At 46.7% G+C, this 15,949-nt stretch overlaps 1 protein-coding gene across 3 annotated transcripts in view; it reads right to left on the bottom strand.

Annotated features, from left to right (window-relative positions):
- Positions 1-14,840, bottom strand: part of emid1 (EMI domain containing 1) — a 216,578-nt gene extending 201,738 nt beyond the window's left edge. Inside the window, exons 1-3 of one of the 3 annotated variants that reach the window (XM_055655853.1) lie at positions 14,361-14,840; positions 6,854-6,970; positions 5,299-5,402 (exon numbers count right to left, since the gene is read on the bottom strand). In XM_055655853.1, the coding sequence (XP_055511828.1) occupies positions 5,299-5,402; positions 6,854-6,970; positions 14,361-14,557 (418 nt within the window). In that variant the 5' untranslated portion in view covers positions 14,558-14,840. The remainder of the gene's footprint in view (positions 1-5,298; positions 5,403-6,853; positions 6,971-14,360) is intronic. The other 2 variants (XM_055655855.1, XM_055655854.1) reach the window with 2 other exon arrangements.
- Positions 14,841-15,949: the final 1,109 nt, after the last annotated feature.

The following is a 15,949-nucleotide window of genomic DNA, read 5'->3' as shown; positions in this document are numbered from 1 at the left end:
ATTATTCTGTCCATTGAGTCCAGAGCCTATTCCAAATTCCCTGTAAGTGTACACTTACATAAAATAAAACTACAGGCTTTGAACTGTTCACATTTTTGTTTAATAAGGGCAGATAATATCATAACAATTAAGTTGCTAGCATATAACAAGTCATGCAAACCAATTTAATAAAGGCAATATTCTGTGATTTAATCTAGTTAAATCAAAATCAAGACTGCTAAATACTGCTCATTTCTGAGCCTTCCCACGAGGGCGGCACGGTGGCGCAGCAGTAGAGTTGCTGCCTTTGCCCCTGTCCCACTTAGGAAACCTGAATGGAAACCTCTGGTGACTTTGAGCCCCACCCAAGGTTTCCGTGCGGTTCCCGGAGGTTGCAGGTAGTGGAAGCAGGTAGGGAGACTGACAAAAATGTCCGGGAACCTCCGGGAACCACACGTAAACCTTGGGTGGGGCGCAAAGTCTCCAGAGGTTTCCGTTCAGGTTTCGTAAGCGAAATAGGGGAATAAGGCAGCAAGCGCTGATTGAGGTGCGGGTTCGATCCTGACTACGGGTGCTGTCTGTACGGAGTTTGTACGTTCTCCCCATGACCTGTGTGGGTTTTCTCCAAGATCTTCGGTTTCCTTCCACAGTCCAAAGACATACAGGTTTGTAGGTTAATTGGCTTGGTGTATGTGTAAATACTGTATACCCTAGAGTGTGTAGGATAGTGTTAATGTGCGGTGATCGTGGGTTGGCATGGACTCGGTGGGCTGAAGGGTCTGTTTCCGCGCTGTATCTCTAAACTCAGCAAACCAACATTTTCTGCCCACATTAGTAACGAAATTCCTAAAGAAACACTTCGAGGAATTCTTAAAGGATAGCCGTCCACCAAATATCTCTTTTTACTGACGGAAAACTTGAATTAAGATTTTCTCATCATCTATGCCACAATTTCATTTATTAAAAAGCAAAGATGTTATGTTTCATTTACATACAGCCGTGGCAAGTCCACATCTCGTGCAAGGCTAACAGGAAAAACTGCAATTACGTTAATATATATATTTTTTTAAAAGACTGCAATTTTTTATTGCACAACCCAGATTAAAAATTATTTTTCAGCAAGAGTAGAATGTGAGACAAATACAGAGCCAGATTTGATTCTGCTCTTTCTGTGTTAGTTTGTTCCATTTCTGTTTTTCCACAACTGTTAACAACCCTCCCTTTAATGACGAATTGGTTATCTCAGCTCTCTAAGAATTGGCTGCATGGTGTAGCGCATTTACATAATGTTCACAATTCAACGCAGAAGCACCAAACAGAAATAAATCCTCTCATTGTCCACGTTCCAGCAACTAAACTGCACATTGAACAGGAGGATAAAACTGAACCCATGGCAGAGCTCCTGCCTCACAGTGCCAGTGACCTGGGTTCGATCCTGACTCTGGGTGCTGCCTGTGTGAAGTTTGCATGTTCTCCCTGTGACTGCGTGGGTTTCCTCCAGGTGTTCCCATATCCTCCCACATCATAAAGACGTGCGGGTTTGTAGATTAATTGGCCCTCTGTAAATTGCTCTAAGTGTGTAGGGAGTGGATGAAAAAGTTGGATAACTTAAAACTAATGTGAATGGGTGATCGATGATCAGCATAGACTCAGTGGGCCGAAGGGCCTGTTCCCCGTGCTGTATTGGTAAACTAAACCAAATCAATCTCCGTGGCCAGACGTCATAGTGATTACATCACCCCTACTGCATATTACTAATGGTGGATGTCATGTAAGGAGGAGACCCATTTGTATGCTCCAGCTGCCTAATACCAGGAGTAGTTGGTTAACTGGATGAGCCCTTTATGTTTCCGTATATAATTTAAGTACTGAGGTTGAGTCACAAAGGAGTTAAAACAGACCTAGTTATTAATTTCTGGGAGTTTCACATTTTTGCAAAGCAGGATGGATAGAAATGAATGAAAATCTTCAACTTGTTGTTCAATTACTAATCTCAGGGATAGAGCCTGCCTGTGCCCAGATCACAGAAATGTAGGTATTAGTTTGACAAAGTTTGCTCTCTAGTTTCGTTCAAAGATACAACATGGAAACAGGCCCTTCTGCCCACCGAATCCATGCTGACCATCAATCACCGTTTCACGCCAATTCTCTGTAATCTCTCTTTCTAATCCACTCCCTACCCACTAGGGACAATTTACAGAGGGCCAATGGATCCACAAACACACACTGCTTTGGGCCATGGGAAGAAACTGGAGCAACCGGAGGAAACCCACACGGTCACAGGGAGAACATGCAAGCTCCACACAGACAGCGCCTGACCAAGGTCAGGATGAAATCTGGCACTGTGGTACTGTGAGGCAGTGGCTTTACCAGCTGTGCCATGGTGCTGTTTGTTTTTATAGCTCTCTAAACTCCATTTAATAAACAAAACTGTGCACATAAATTGACGATAATTATGGTGAAATGATACAGATTTACTGGCGAGAGGCAAATAACAAAAAGCTGCACTTAAGAAAACTGACTGGTATTAAATGGTTTTCATGTGGAGATTCTGTCTGTAATCTCAATTGAGATTGAAAGTTCAACTACGAATATACAGAGACACACACATCCCAAAAGCATTTATCAAACGAGGTGAAACAGAAAAGAACGCACAGAGGTACAGCGAGTAATATCTTAGGGCGGATTTAGAAAAAGATAAGGCAATAATTGCTCAAAGAAGGCAAATATAGAACTTTAGGCATTTAATTAAAATCAAGGCAAGGTTAGGCAATTAAACAATGTGGAGGACATTATTCCCCTTAAGGGCACTTTTCAAAACTTTACAGCAATCTTACTTTACAGCCTATAGCAAAAAAATCCATCAAGTAACGGAGTAATTATATGTGGTCCTTGAATGAACAATTGAGTCCATCAAAGGAAACTGGCTTGATATATCGTTAAATGTTTTTTTGCAATAAGGCACATATCACACAGCTAATGCGCCACACACTTCAACTGGATCGAGGAAATGGAGTGCATCAAATTTTAAGGACAAGTATAATTGGAGTCATTTGTGAGGCGGAATTACTACAGGAAATTATGAAGAATTGTAGTAGACACAAATTTATTTGTGAATATGAACGTACAACAACACATTTACTCAGAGAGCTCACTTTCATTAATCAAATGTCCATCTTCTATAATGTAATTAGTTCTCATTAAATCAGTAAATTGGCAGGAAACCACAATTCTTGGAGCCCCAGTTTCTTTACGACATGAAGCCAAGACTGGAACTAATTCTCAGAATCAAATTTAAAGAGGAAATCAAGATTAAAGAAAGAAGCCTCTTGCTAGAGCACTTCCCCACTGACATACATTGCAAACCATTGTTAAAATAGCGATGCATTATAGAAAATAGGTTGTAAAGTCCAATGCCACAAGCTCAGAACGATAATACAATGTATTCAAAATGCACGGAATGGGGGAGGGATAGTTCCCAGTGCAAAGTGCTCTCACTTCAGCTTTCGCACTGAAATGGCACCAAATTAGTTTTAAAAACAGCAGTCAGTTTTAATACTCGTTGCAACCAGGAACCTTGTGGTGAAGGTGGAACATTTTTCTTTAACTTTTATATCTTCAAATAAACGGCACAAATAGGCAAACAAATTAAACGCAGACTACTTCAAACAGAACTATTTGATTCTTGATTTTAAAGTGAACAGAGAGACGTGAAGGATCTGCTAAAGTTTGGCGCTGCTTCTCAATAAGAATACCTATGCTCCATCGCCCACACTTGCCAGACCTCTAGGCCTTGGCCTCCTGCCCAACTAATGATGGAAGCCAACTTCTTTTAATAGTTCCAGGTCAACAGGGAGCAGCTGAAGAGCTTTGTCAGCAGTTAGAAGGACCTTGTGTCCAACTTTCAACGTAGATCTGTGGCTGCAAAGTGGCTTCTGCCGACTGCTTTCCCCGTGTTTGTCTTGCTGCACCTAGGGGTGCCAGGGTGGAGCACCCTTCTCAGATCCATCTGTTGTAGCTCACCTTTCAACCAGGGAATGGGCACAGTGGCCGCGCTACTCTGTAAGTTGCCCAGAGTCCCTAGACGCCCACATATTGTCACGGATTGCCAGATGCTGAGGGGAGAGCTGACAGAAGTGTAGAAAATCATCAGTGGCACAGACAGTGTGGACAGTTAGAACCTTCCCCCCCCCCCCACAGGGTGGAAATGCCAAAGACTTGAGGGTATAGCTTTAAGGTGAGAGGGGCAAAGTTTAAAGGAGATGTGCGGGGCAAATTTGTTTGACGCCACAGGTCGCTTGGTGCCTGGAACGTGCTGCGAGGGTGGTTCATAAGTTCCAGGAGCAGAATTAGGCCATTCAGCCCATCATGTCCATTCAGCCATTCAATCATGGCTGATCTATCTCTCCCTCTCAACCCCATTCTCCTGCCTTCTCCCCATAATCCCAGATGCCCGTACTAATGAAGAATCTGCCAAGTTGGTGGTGGAGGGGAGATACGACAGTAGCGTTTAATAGACTTTTGGATAGGTGCATGAATATGCAAGGAATAGAGGGATATAGATTATGTGTAGGCAGATAAGAGTTGGTTTCAACACACACATTGTGGGCTGAAGGGCCTGTGCTATATGGTTCTATGTGTCGAGATTGCCAGCACTTCCTCAAGCCTCACACTAAACTCTTTCCCAGTTTTGATGCAGCCACTCACAAAATTACGATACACTTTCAATTTTCTACAGACCTATTAATAAAGGACCCATCTGTGCATAGAGTCGAGAAGTCCTTTGGTTGGTACTGTATCTTTAAATTCTACCGACACCACCACATCTCTTCAGCTGCAGTCTGTGCCAGGCCAGAGCTGCAGACAGGCTGTGAATAATTACGTAAATGAATCTCAACAAGGGATTTGCTTACGGCCAGTGGACTTCCTGTCTGCATGTATCTGCATCAGCACTGAGCCATTCTGCTCTGAGTTTGATTGTTTTGTATAAGAACATAGAACACAGAACAGTTCAGAACAGGAACAGGCTCGTCAGCCCACAATGTCCGTGCCGAACCTGATGCCAAATAATTAGATGCCAACTGCATGTGATCAATAATTCCTCCATTCCTTGCATATCCATGTGCCTATCTAAACGTCTCTTAAATGCCACTTTCATATCTGCCTCCACCGTAACGATCCAATTAAGAACCAAATTTCTCTGCTCCAATACCTGCTCCAGCATTTAATCTCTGGAGGAGGCACGTGATGTACCCAGGTGGCAACACACAGAGGTAATCTCACTCTGTACAATCAGCGCATGGCAAGGGCACCTCTTACCTTCCTCACAGTTGCTCCCTCTGAAGCCGGCACAGCACTTCCACTCCACTGCCGTCACTGTTTTGTACGTCAGTCTATACGTTGGTCGTATCACTGCCCTGTAACTGGGAAATGTTTAAAAAGAAAACACTAATTATTTCAGAATTAAAAATATACACAAATTAAAAACTGTCCAAGAACTCTTCATGCATTAGAAACATAGAAATTAGGTGCAGGAGTAGGCCATTCGGCCTTTCGAGCCTGCACTGCCATTCAATATGATCATGGCTGATCATCCAACTCAGTATCCCGTACCTGCCTTCTCTCCATACCCTCTGATCCCCTTGACCACAAGGGCCACATCTAACTCCCTCTTAAATATAGCCAATGAACTGGCCTCAACTACCCTCTGTGGCAGAGAGTTCCAGAGATTCACCACTCTCTGTGTGAAAATCCTTTCTTTAGTGTCTGTACAATCCAGGTAGTCATAGAGCCATATTGTCACAGAGACACAGAATATGGAAACTAGCCCCTCATCCCAACTTGCTTATGCTGTCCAAGATGCCCATCGATGCTAGCCTCACCTGCCTGCCTTGACCCGTATGCCTCCAAGCCTCTCCTATCCATGGACCTGTCCAAATATCTTTTATAAGTTGATCCTTTCCCCTCTCTCTCCCTAAACTTATCCTTTAATTTAATTTAGTTCAGATTAGAAACACAGCGTGGAAACAGGCCGCTCGGCCCGCCTCATGCATGCTGACCATCAATCACCCTTTCACTAGTTCTACCCCGACACAGTAGGGCCAATTTACAGAAGCCAATTTATCTACAAACCTGCATGTCATTGGAATGTGGGAGGAAACTGGAGCACCCGGAGTAAACCCACCTGGTCATGGGAAGAACATACAAACTCTGCACACACAGCACCTGTAGTCAGGATTGAACCCGGGTGTCTGGTGCTGTAAGGCAGCAACTCTACCGCTGTGCCACTTCGCCATCTCTAATCATTTAGTTTAGTTTATTGTCAGGTGTACCCGAGGACAGAGATATGTTTTTGCTGCGTGCTAACCAGTCAGCTTTTAGTTTAGTTTAGTTTAGTGATACAGCGCGGAAACAGGCCCTTCAGCCCACCAGGTCCGCGCCGACCAGCAATCCCCGCATATTAACACTATCCTACTACACCCACTATGGACAATTTTTACATTTACCAAGCCAATTAATCTACAAACCTGTATGTTTTTGGAGTGTGGGAGTAAACCGAAGATCTTGGAGAAAACCCACGCAGGTCACGGGGAGAATGCAGAAACTCTGTACAGACAGCACCCATAGTCGTGCTGCCTTACAACAAATGCTTCTCACTGTACCTGTGTGCGCGTGACAATAAACTAAACTCATCTGGTTCTTGACTCCCCTGCCCTGGGGAATAGACTGCCTCCACCCCCTCTATTTCACTCAGGATTTGAAAAGTGGGAGGAAGCTGTTCCTGAGAAATGTGAACCAAGGCAGATGGATAGTCAGGCCATCGGAGACAGAGCAGAGGACAATCAATGCCACTGATGCATGAGCGTTGTCTTACCTGATCCCACCGGGACAACCCAATGGCCATCTGCAGCTCTGATAAACCCTTTGCACATAGGTTCCATTCTGCACTTGACAGGACACTGTCTTCGTGAGTGTGTAAGGACACCAGTTCCTTGAAGAAAAGTAACGGCACACATTTAACACACATTGCACTGAATAAAAATGATTTTAAAACGCTACAATTATAAACGAGTGCAGTTTACATAAACCATCTTACTAAGCCGTGTGAAGCATTCGCAACTAGAGTGGAGGAAGCAACTGCAGATGCTGGTTTATACCGGACATAGACACAAGATGCTGGAGTAACACAGCTGGTCAGGCAGCATCTCTGGAGAAGAGGGATGGGTGATGTTTCGGGTCGGAACCCTTCTCCAGACTGTAGAGAATGACCGTCCTTCATCCAAACGGGAACGGTTTTGATTCACAGACGGGTGGACAAAGGCCGGAGATGAAGTGATCAAAAGTATGAGATAAGGTAGAGGAGCAGTGAAATATGAAGCTAGAGGAAGGAATATGTGGAAGAGGCAGATGTAGGGAAGAAATGGGTGTACATCCATGGGGGAAATAGAGCAGGATTAAAAGGGGGAAACAAATTGGCGGGGGAGGAGGGGGGGGATCCTGTTTGTAGGCTAGTTACGTAAAGTTGTAGAGCCATGTTTATACCTTTGCGTTGGAAGCTACCCAAGTGGAAAATAAGATGAAGTTGAGTAAAGCAGCATCTGCAGTTCCTTGTTTGCATGAATGGGGCCTCATTCACCATACCTCAGATAACGAAGGGATTTATGTCCAAGTGTAGCTATGCATGTGCAGAATATTATTTGCTCTCTAAACCAGTTCACAGTGATCTAAATAATACATGGCTGTGCATCACCAGTGCTACTGCACTCGGATTACTCTGTGCAGTTCTGGTCACCCACCTACAAGAAATACGTCATTAAGCTTGGAAGAGTGCAGATGAGATTCACCAGGACGCTACCTGGGTTTGCGGGCTTGAGTTAAAGTGAGTAGTTGGATCGGCTGAGACCTTTCTCACTGGAGCATAGGAGGCTGAGGGGTGACCTTAATGAGCTGTACAAGATCACAAGGCGCATAGATAAAATGAACGCTCACAGTCTCTTTTCCCCCAGAGTAGAGGATTCAAAAACTAGAGGGCATAGGCTTAAGTTAGAGGAAATATTTAAGAGGGACTTCAGAAGCAAGATTTACACTCACAAAACACACAGATGTGGAAACAAATATGAGTGCGGACATTCCATTCCTCCGGTCTCCCAGGTCTACAACTTGTAGTCTCACTTTCTACTCTCAACATTGATACATCAGTCCTGTCTACCCGTAGCCAGAACAACATCAAAATGGAAAAAATAACACAATACATGTGTAAAGTATAGAGTTTTGCTTACAGGGCCTAATGACAGGGCCTTGGCCTACACAATCTCCCAGTTGCCAAAAATATGAACTCCCTTTCCCATTCCCAGACTGACTTTTCGGTCCTGGGCCTCCTCCACTGTCAAGAGTGAGGCCACACACAAATTGGAGGAGCATATTTCACTTGGGCAACAGTGGTATGAACGTTGATTTCTCTAATTTCTAGTATACCTTGCATCCCCTCTCTCTCCACCCCCCACCCAAGTCGTCCCACTGCTTACATCCTTGTATCCCTTCGTTATCCCCTCTTCCCCAGCCAACAATGGGCCCTGATGGGCTCCACCTGGTCATCTGTTGCTGGTTTGTTCTGTCCTTTTCCTACCTCCAGTTGCCCTCCCCTCCACTTTCCGTCTGAAGAAGGGTCCCAACCCAAAATGTAACCCATCCTTTTTCTCCTGAGATACTGCCTGACCCGCTGAGTTACTCCAGCACTATTCTCCTTTATACTAATTCTATTTATAGCAATATATTTTTGGGATGAAGATTACTTCACACATCTGCCGATCACCTCCTCCCCCCCTCATCTGCATTGACCTATCACTTGCCAAGTTTTGCCCAACACCCACCCCTCTTCCAGCTTTCTCCCCTCCAACCGCAATCAGTCTGAAACGTCGACAGCCCATTCCCTCCACAGATGCCGCCTGACCTGCTAGGTTCCTCCAGCACTTCGCATTTTACTCAAGATTCAAGCACTTGTAGTCCCTCGTGTCTCTGCTACCTCTGTTGGTGAACCAAGGAAGAGCAATCCTCCATATAACATAACTCGCCCCGCAGTGCCTGCTGCACCTTTTACAGTCATTTTCACTGTGAAACGTACTGTGTTCATTCGCTATCATTCCCAAAGGCAGAGAGTAAAGCAGGCAAAGATGCAAAAACCCCCGAGTAACACGCAGCATCTCTGAAAGAAGGAATGGGTGACGATTCGGATCAATCCCCTTCTTCAGACACAGTAAAGCGTGCAGTTACATATTGAGCCTTCATCCAGTTTGAAGTTTGTTATTTTACCTTTTAAAAAAAAAAAATTAATAGCCTAAGATGAAGACCATGCCGGGCGATTCTTTCCGTGCTGGTCCCAGAAGTGGATCTGCAATCTCTCACTACAACCTCTACCCCAACATCAGCGCTTCTTACTTTAACAAAGCTCTTTTCAATCTCCTTTCCCTTTATCCTGCATCTGTAAACTATGATTGGAATAATTCAGCGGGTCAGGCAGCATCTCTGGAGTGAAGGAATGGGTGATGTTTCGGGTCTCGACTCGAAATGCCACCCATTCCTTCTCTCCAGAGATGCTGCCTGAACCGTTGAGTTACTCCAGCATTTTGTGTCTATCTTCGTTGTAAACCAGCATCTGCAGTTCCTTCCTACACGTTCTGTACACCGTGGATGGATTGATTGTAATCATATATAGTACTTCCGCTAAGTGGTTAGCACGCAACAAAAAAGCTTTTCACTGTACCTTGGCACATGTGACAATAAACTAAACTGATCTAAACTGAACCTGATGGAGCCAAGCCCCACCTCCTAACGTCACCTGTCTATTTCCCTCCACGGATGCTGCCTGACTCGCTGAATTCTTCCAGCACCTTGTGCTTTGCTCGGGACCAGATGGAAACGGAGCCCAGCCAGGGTTGACAGCGTCACATTGCAAACATTGCAGCAGTGGTCCATTAAACTGTCACGCTTGGCTTACAATCGCAGATATTATAGGAACCATGTGGCACATACACTCGCCACTTAAAACAAATTTCCAGACCCACCCTCCCACTCAATCACTCTCGATCCATCAGTAAATTAGAGGGGGTCAATTTAAATGCCTTAAAATGTTAAGCCTGGTCTTGTATCCGAATCCCAGCCTTGTGTAGGACTAATTATTTTGTTTGTAACTCTCCTTCGAGGAGGGGTTGTCAAGAGAGTGGATAAACACCAGAACGGCGTCAACATTCACAGAGACTAGATTAATGGGGTTAGTTCAAGTATGCCATCCATACATAATTTAATCAATTGGAGTCTCCTCTGGCCAAGGCACCCGACGTTAGGATGGTGAACGTTTGCAGCAGCAGAGCTTCAAGCTGGGGCCACTGGTGACAATAACATTGATGCCCCTGAGCAACTAAAGCAAGTGTGAATGGTGGCACAGGAGAGGAATGGGCCAGGGAGATGGGATGGGGGGGTTTGGAATAGGATGGGGAGGGATAATATGGAGGGGTGGGTTATAACGGTCCCTGACTACTGGTGGGCGGTTGATATACAAGGGACTGCAGATGCTGGCATCTGGAGCAAAAATAAAACAGCAAACGGCTGGAGCACTCATGGCACAGCAGTGGCGTTGCTGCCTCACAGCGCCAGAGACCCAGGTATGATGCCGACCTCGGGTGCTGTCTGTCTGGAGTTTGCACGTTTTCCCTGTGACAGAATGGGTTTCCTCTGGGTGCTCTGGTTTTGTGCAGGTTTGTAGATTAATTGGCTGTGGGTGGAAGGGGAATGGGGGGGGGGGGGTAATTGGGAGTAATGGGTGCACAGCTGGATAGGGGTACATAAAATTGGAGAATTCAATGGTCAATCATTGTCAAAATTGAGTGGACAGGAATTACACACACACTGCTGTTTGACTGACTGTTGAAACAAGGAACTGCAGATGCTGGTTTACAGAAAGAAGAGACTGAAGAAGGATTCCGACTCAAAACGTTACCTGTTCTTTTTCCCTATAGGTGCTGCCTAACCCACTGAGTTTTTCCAGCATTTTGTGTTTATCTTTGGTATAAACCAGCATCTGCTATTCCTTCCTACTCCTTTACAAAAACCAGTCTAACGAAACTGGTTCCTTGCACTTTAATTTCAGGCAACAGCCCCATCTGTGGAGTCCCGGGAAGGTTTATTCACTTTCCCTTGGACTTTCACCTACTGTAGCCTGGAGATAGCCAACAGGCTGATCAGCCAGCGAGGACAGACAGGGGAGTTGTGTGGGAAGGAACTACAGATGCTGATTTACACCAAGGATAGACACAAAACGCTGCAGTAACTGAGCGGATCAGGAAGCCTCTCTGGAGAAAAGGAATGGGTAACGGTTTGGGTCGACCCGAAACGTCACCTATTACTTTTCTCTAGAGATGCTGCCTGCCCGCTGAGTTACTCCAACATTTTGTGGCTGTCTGGCGGAGAAGCGGTTTGAAACGGGCAGCGTGGTGATGGTGAGTGGCAGAAAATGAAATCTCCCCTCCCCCACATTTACCACAAACGTCACCTATCCATTTTCTCCAGAGATGCTGCCTGGCCTGCTGAATTACTTCAACACTCTGTTCTTTTATGCATTAACCGGCATCTGCAGTTCCTTGTTTCTATACTCAATACCTTGCTCATGAGAGTGATTGCAGGGGACTCCCCAGTCTGATCTGTGATTTACCAATCCAAACACAAAGGTTGGTCATTTTTTCTTTGTACCTTTTTATATCTCTAGTTTCACTCTTCCCTGACTCTCATTCTGAAGACGTCTCGACCCAGAAGTCTCATCTATCCACGTTCTCCAGAGATGTTGCCTGACCCGCTGAGTTACTCCAGCATTTTGTGTCTATCTTCGGTGGTGGAGGAACTCAGCCGGTCAGGCAGCATCTGAGCAGGGAATGGACAGACGACGTTTCGGGTAGGAACCCTTCTTCATATTGAGTCTGAAGGATGAGTTCCCCCAGCACTTTTTTTAATTTACTCAAGATTCCAGCACCTGCAGTTTTGAAGAAGGGTCCCAACCTGAAACGTCACCTATCCATGTCCTCCAGAGACGCTGCTTGACCTGCCGAGTTACTCCAGCACTTTGTGTCTTTTTTTCCAGTTCATTGTACCTCTGTTATGTACCAATCTCACTTTCAGCAGGCCTGCCTGACCCTGGGGATACAAGCTTTCAGCTCTTGCCCCCTCTTCCCTTCCACTTTCAGAACTCTCAATTTAAAAAAAAATTGTAGCAGGGTGTGGGTATTTGGACCATGGGTGTCTTCATAAGTTCATAAGGAGCAGAATGAGGCCATTCTGCCCATCGTCTACTCAGCTATTCAATCATGCCTGATCTATCTCTCCTTCCTAACCCTATTCTCATGCCTTCTCCCCATAACCCCTGACACCAGTACTAATCAAGAATCTATTTCTTAAAAAATATCAATTGACTTGGCCTCCAAGGCCTTCTGTGGCAAAGAATTCCACAGATTCCACACAAAGAATTCCACACTTTCACCACACAAGGGACCACAGATGCCTTCGAGTAGATCGCCAGTAGATTGAAGATAGACACAAAAAGCTGGAGTAACTCAGCGAGACAGGCAGCACCTGTGGAAAGAAGGAATGGGTTACCCAGGCTGGGTGGCGCTTAGTTTAACGATGTTTGAAGGGTCCACACTCAAAACGTCGCATCTATTCCCTCCACAGATGCTGCCCGACCCGCTGAGTTCCTCCAGCACATTGTAATTTGTTTAATGTCGCACCCTTCTCACTGTAGATCCCGCCCAGGTGTTTGGGAAAGAGTCTAATCAGACCAGACCAAACTAATGGGAATTCTGTGGGGGTTTTTTTTTGCCAAACTCGTTCCAGTTCCAGTTCTGATTAAACCCAACTCCACCGCGACTAGTGTTTAGACTTGTCCAAGGTAGGCACATGTAACTGGCCTCGGGTAGTTTCGAATGTATCTGTGAACTACCATGCGAAATACATCAAAGGAAACACCATCGTTTAAAGTGAAGCCGGATTCCAAAAAGAAATAAAGGTTGCGGATGTACTCGCCGTGATAACCGCGGGCTGGCCGGCCCCAGTGTCCGGGACAGAGAGGGGGCAGTGGGCTTTCTCGAGTCAGGAATCCCACACACTGGACCACACTGGGCGATTGTGGAGTGCGCTTTGACCGGTCGTTCCGGTTCTCGGGAGATTTCTTGGAGCGGGCTCTTTAAAACCCGCGGGAGAGATTAACACGAGCCGGGGGGGTCGGGTCAGGTGAAAACGCCGTGGCCAAAGATACTACAGCCAGCCTTGCATGATCTTTGGCCGCCGGCCGCTGTGGCAGCGTAGGAAGCGGCGCCGTCTACACCCAGCGGTCGCAAGACAAACCTTCCCACCGCTGTCCGTCCCGACACAAAGCTCCTGCCTGCCTGCCCCGGTCTCAATGCAGGTAGGCGGACTGACCGGCTGGATTAGGAAGAGGAGATTGGGCATTTTTAATGTCGTATCTGAACCACTCACTGAATGGACGAGATGGAGATATCAGCCCACTCATGCACTGGGATCCAGTTTTGTATCAGCTACGCGTTTAATTTCTGGCAGTGGGGGGTTTTAGCAGCGTAGGAGGGAATTAGCGACCGTGCACTCACTAGCAACTCGGGTCTGACATCGGGGCCAAGTGTTCCCTGTTCACGGGGGCCGCTAGAAGAATCCCACTAACTGAGCACACTGTGTGAAACATTCACCACAACAATCCCACGTATCGAGAAAAAAAAACCCGGGGGTGGGAGACCAATACATTAGCATTTATGAAACCACATCTATATTCTAAAGGGAGGTTACATGCTTCAAAAAAAAGTTGTGTCAAGAAAAAAGTTTAGTCGGGGTGGGGGGTGATAGCTTTGTAAAGCAACAGTTTTGTCCAAAAAAAATAACATTTTCTTAAGGAAAAAGTTTTTATCAGGAAACAGTTTAGACGTGAAAAAAGTTTTTTGTATAGAAACAGTTTTGTCAAGAAATAAAGTTTTGTCAAGAACAACACGTGTTCTAGGCAATTGGAATTACAACTTTAAAATACAACGGGTTGTTTTAACACTATGATGCCCAGCTATTGGGTGGCTAGTTGGTAAACTACGATTCTCCAAAAAAAAACCCTCTAAAGGGACATTAATAATGATTCGACTTCCCAGCCGCCGACCCCGATTCGCCTGGATAAACCTGTCCCTGCATTGAGATGTTTTGTGCTGCCCACATCCGGACACACCAGACCATTGGCACTGAGCGAGCAAGCGCGGCAGATCACTGTCACCTTGTTTGCGCCTTATCTCAGAGAGGTTATTGTTAAAGGGCAGGGAAGCGAGGGAGGCAGGGAGGGGGGCCGTTACCTCCGGCTGAGAAACCCGTTGCTGATGATTCCTAGCTGGTCCTTGCTGCTTTGCAGAGCCGCCGGGAACTTGTATTGGAAGCCGGTCCCCCATGAAGTGCACATCACAGGCACTGAGGAGAGCAGGAGCAAGGTGACTGGGAAGCCTCCCCACCTCTGGAGATCCGTGCACGGAGTGAGATGTCCGCTCCCGGCCATGCCCTGCACACTTCCAATGCTGCCTTCACAATGTCCCAGTGTCTTTATACAAGAGGCGCCGCGTCTCACTCTCCTCCCCCGGGGCCGGTGGCAGTCGGCTCAGCAGCAGCAGCAGGGAGCGGGTCAGACCCGGCGCCGCGGATATGCCGGTGGGTTCGGCTTGGTGGGACAGGGTGGCGGCGGTGCCTCTGCTCCTTCTCAGGATCGCTGGCTGCCCCCCGGAGAAATCGGACTGATGTCTGACTGCTGGGAGATTGGCAGCAACTGGAGGGGAGAGAGGGAGGGGAGAGAGGAGGAGAGAGGGGAGGGAGGGGAGAGAGGGAGGGGGGGGGGGGGGGAGGAGGGAGGGGAGAGAGAGGGAGGGGAGGAGGGAGGGGAGGGAGGGAGGGGGGGGGAGGAGAGGGAGGACTAGTGAGGGTCCCGTCTCGTTACACACACCGCATCCAGGCGCGGGCTCCCAGTTCAGCTCCGCCCGCCTGGTAACCGCGGGGACCCGGCTCCGGGGACTGGAGGAAGCGGCGGCTCGGCTCCCGCAGGGGGCGTTCGGCAGCCAGGGAGAGAGGAGGCATCCCGGGCTCGGTGTGGAATGTCCTCCCTGTGACCGCGGCCTCCGCTACACCGGGGCTCCGCTCCCACCCTCCTCTCCCCCACCCTACAAAAGCACGAGGAACTGCAGATGCCCGAACCTGCAGCAAAACACAAAGTGCTGGAAGAACTCAGCAGGTCAGGCAGCATCTGTGGAGGGAATCGGCTGTCTGGAGAAGCGACCCTTCACCTGGGAACATCACCTGTCCATTCCCTCCACAGATACTGCCTGACCCACTGAGTGACTCCAGCACTTTGTGTCTATCTTTGGTATAAACCAGCGTCTGCTGTTCTTTGTTTCTACATCTAAGTTAGTGTAAAGTTGTGGCGGAAAGAATGAACGGAAAATTGGAGAGATAAGCGGTGATGAGGAAATAGAAGGAAATGGGACCGGCCAGAGTTGGGTCATTGGGCACCTGTGAGACCCTGAGGGGCTAAACAGTGTTCGTCTTTGGTTCTGTAATCTTGGTTTATTATATTGTTTATTTTTGTAAGGTTTATGCTTATATATTATAGCTATAGTTATCATGTTGTGACTACTAATTGTATTAGTATTATTACGGTGTGGGATTTAGATGTAGTTTTGTTTATTGTCACGTGTACCGAGGTACAGTGAAAGACTTTTTCGTTGCATACTATCCATTCAGCACAAAGACTATACATGATTACAATCAAGATTGAATCCGCAACCAGTATGAAGCAGGGTCTCTCCAGAGACGCTGCATGTCCCGCTGAGTTACTCCAGCTTTTTGTGTCTCTTCGGTTTAAACCAGCATCTGCAGTTCTTTGTTACACTGTCCAGATACA

Source organism: Leucoraja erinacea, chromosome 25 (genome assembly GCF_028641065.1).
Source record: "Leucoraja erinacea ecotype New England chromosome 25, Leri_hhj_1, whole genome shotgun sequence".
Lineage (NCBI taxonomy): Eukaryota > Metazoa > Chordata > Chondrichthyes > Rajiformes > Rajidae > Leucoraja > Leucoraja erinaceus.
Note: the sequence above shows the minus strand (reverse complement) of the source record. Positions and strands in the feature narration are given on the sequence as shown.